The 3359-nt window shown below is 45.3% G+C and overlaps 1 protein-coding gene across 1 annotated transcript in view; it reads left to right on the forward strand.

Moving 5' to 3' along the window:
• Nucleotides 1–485: 485 nt before the first annotated feature.
• LOC117531557 (V-type proton ATPase 116 kDa subunit a-like) overlaps nucleotides 486–3359 on the forward strand; it is a 140074-nt gene continuing 137200 nt past the window's right edge. Inside the window, 3 exon segments of the mRNA XM_034194678.1 lie at nucleotides 486–625; nucleotides 715–793; nucleotides 835–917. Of these exon segments, the coding sequence (XP_034050569.1) occupies nucleotides 509–625; nucleotides 715–793; nucleotides 835–917 (279 nt within the window). The 5' untranslated portion in view covers nucleotides 486–508.

Below are 3359 nucleotides of genomic sequence, written 5' to 3' on the forward strand. Positions count from 1 at the left end.
GCACAACATCTGAAATCTCAAGTTTATGTGGACGTGTGGCTCAGATTATATGGAGACATTGAATTGATTTTCACTGTTATGCTGATGATTTGCAGATGTTGAGGTCTGTCTCTGTAGGTCATTTCTGTCAATAGATCATTAGACACTGTGCTCCAACATTGTGGACGAGTTGGAATGTCGACATAACAAAGTCCACTTCCATTGAATCTTTGAATCCTCTGAGGTGGATGGATGCACTGACATTCAACCACTTCCAGAAGTAGAGTGCATCACCTCTAGTTTCAATCCCTGTTCAAGACTATATTTTACCTCACAGCCAAGACTGGAGAAGATCACATCGGACACTCTCTCCCTCCCTCTCTCTCTCTTTCAGGCTCATTCATTCTGGCACTAAACACTCATAAATGCCACAAACACAGAGCTGTCAGCCCGAAAACATTTTTACTTTTGGTCAGGACGACCTGACAGTAAAACAGAAATGTTCTGCTGGTGTTTGCAGGTGTTCATCATGGGGGAACTGTTTAGAAGCGAGGAGATGACTCTGGCTCAGCTCTTCCTGCAGTCAGAGGCGGCTTATTGCTGTGTCAGCGAGCTAGGAGAACTGGGCATGGTGCAGTTCAGAGATGTGAGTGTGAACCACCAGCAGAAATCGTTGATTAAACTGCCTGGAGTGCCAAAGAATGATTTGGGTTCGTTCACACTTTCTGCTTGCAGCTGAATCCAGACGTCAACGTTTTCCAACGGAAGTTTGTGAATGAAGTCAGGAGATGTGAGGAGATGGACCGAAAGCTGAGTGAGTCACGGCATGAACTCTGAGGTCCCCCACCACCCCAGTGACACGTGGACGCCAAAGCATTTTTATCAGCGGTCAGAGCTTTATTATCACTGACCAGAAAGAACGCCCCACCTTCACCTCAGTAAGAATAATTAATAATCACAGACCGGACAGAACGCCCCACCTTCACCTCAGTAAGAAAAATTAATAATCACAGACCGGAAAGAACGCCCCACCTTCACCTCAGTAAGAAAAATTAATAATCACAGACCGGACAGAACGCCCCGCCTTCACCTCTGTAAGAAAAATTAATAATCACAGACCGGAAAGAACGCCCCGCCTTCACCTCAGTGAGAATAATTAATTATCACAGACCGGACAGAACGCCCCGCCTTCACCTCAGTAAGAATAATTAATTATCACCGACCAGAAAGAACGCCCCGCCTTCACTTCATTAAGAATAATTAATTATCACAGACCGGAAAGAACGCCCCACCTTCACTTCATTAAGAATAATTAATAATCACAGACCGGACAGAACGCCCCGCCTTCACCTCTGTAAGAATAATTAATAATCACAGACCGGAAAGAACGCCCCACCTTCACCTCTGTAAGAATAATTAATAATCACAGACCGGACAGAACGCCCCGCCTTCACCTCTGTAAGAATAATTAATTATCACAGACCGGACAGAACGCCCCACCTTCACCTCTGTAAGAATAATTAATAATCACAGACCGGAAAGAACGCCCCGCCTTCACCTCTGTAAGAAAAATTAATAATCACAGACCGGACAGAACGCCCCGCCTTCACCTCAGTGAGAATAATTAATTATCACCGACCAGAAAGAACGCCCCGCCTTCACTTCATTAAGAATAATTAATTATCACCGACCAGAAAGAACGCCCCGCCTTCACTTCATTAAGAATAATTAATTATCACCGACCAGAAAGAACGCCCCGCCTTCACCTCAGTGAGAATAATTAATAATCACAGACCGGACAGAACGCCCCACCTTCACCTCTGTAAGAAAAATTAATAATCACAGACCGGACAGAACGCCCCACCTTCACCTCTGTAAGAATAATTAATAATCACAGACCGGACAGAACGCCCCGCCTTCACCTCTGTAAGAATAATTAATAATCACAGACCGGACAGAACGCCCCGCCTTCACCTCTGTAAGAATAATTAATAATCACAGACCGGGACAGAACGCCCCGCCTTCACCTCTGTAAGAATAATTAATAATCACAGACCGGACAGAACGCCCCACCTTCACCTCTGTAAGAAAAATTAATAATCACAGACCGGACAGAACGCCCCGCCTTCACCTCTGTAAGAAAAATTAATAATCACAGACCGGACAGAACGCCCCGCCTTCACCTCTGTAAGAATAATTAATAATCACAGACCGGACAGAACGCCCCGCCTTCACCTCTGTAAGAATAATTAATAATCACAGACCGGACAGAACGCCCCGCCTTCACCTCTGTAAGAAAAATTAATAATCACAGACCGGACAGAACGCCCCACCTTCACCTCTGTAAGAAAAATTAATAATCACAGACCGGACAGAACGCCCCGCCTTCACCTCTGTAAGAATAATTAATTATCACAGACCGGACAGAACGCCCCGCCTTCACTTCATTAAGAATAATTAATAATCACAGACCGGAAAGAACGCCCCGCCTTCACTTCATTAAGAATAATTAATTATCACCGAACGGACAGAACGCCCCGCCTTCACCTCAGTGAGAATAATTAATTATCACAGACCGGACAGAACGCCCCGCCTTCACCTCTGTAAGAAAAATTAATAATCACAGACCGGACAGAATGCCCCGCCTTCACCTCAGTGAGAATAATTAATTATCACCGACCAGAAAGAACGCTCCGCCTTCACCTCAGTGAGAATAATTAATTATCACCGACCAGAAAGAACGCCCCGCCTTCACCTCAGTGAGAATAATTAATAATCACAGACCGGAAAGAACGCCCCGCCTTCACCTCTGTAAGAAAATTAATAATCACAGACCGGACAGAACGCCCCGCCTTCACCTCTGTAAGAAAATTAATAATCACAGACCGGAAAGAACGCCCCGCCTTCACCTCTGTAAGAAAAATTAATAATCACAGACCGGACAGAACGCCCCGCCTTCACCTCTGTAAGAAAAATTAATAATCACAGACCGGAAAGAACGCCCCGCCTTCACCTCTGTAAGAATAATTAATAATCACAGACCGGACAGAACGCCCCGCCTTCACCTCTGTAAGAAAATTAATAATCACAGACCGGACAGAACGCCCCGCCTTCACCTCTGTAAGAATAATTAATAATCACAGACCGGACAGAACGCCCCGCCTTCACCTCTGTAAGAAAATTAATAATCACAGACCGGACAGAACGCCCCGCCTTCACCTCTGTAAGAAAAATTAATAATCACAGACCGGACAGAACGCCCCGCCTTCACCTCTGTAAGAAAAATTAATAATCACAGACCGGACAGAACGCCCCGCCTTCACCTCTGTAAGAATAATTAATAATCACAGACCGGACAGAACGCCCCGCCTTCACCTCTG

This window comes from Thalassophryne amazonica, chromosome 18, assembly GCF_902500255.1.
Source record: "Thalassophryne amazonica chromosome 18, fThaAma1.1, whole genome shotgun sequence".
Classification (NCBI taxonomy): domain Eukaryota; kingdom Metazoa; phylum Chordata; class Actinopteri; order Batrachoidiformes; family Batrachoididae; genus Thalassophryne; species Thalassophryne amazonica.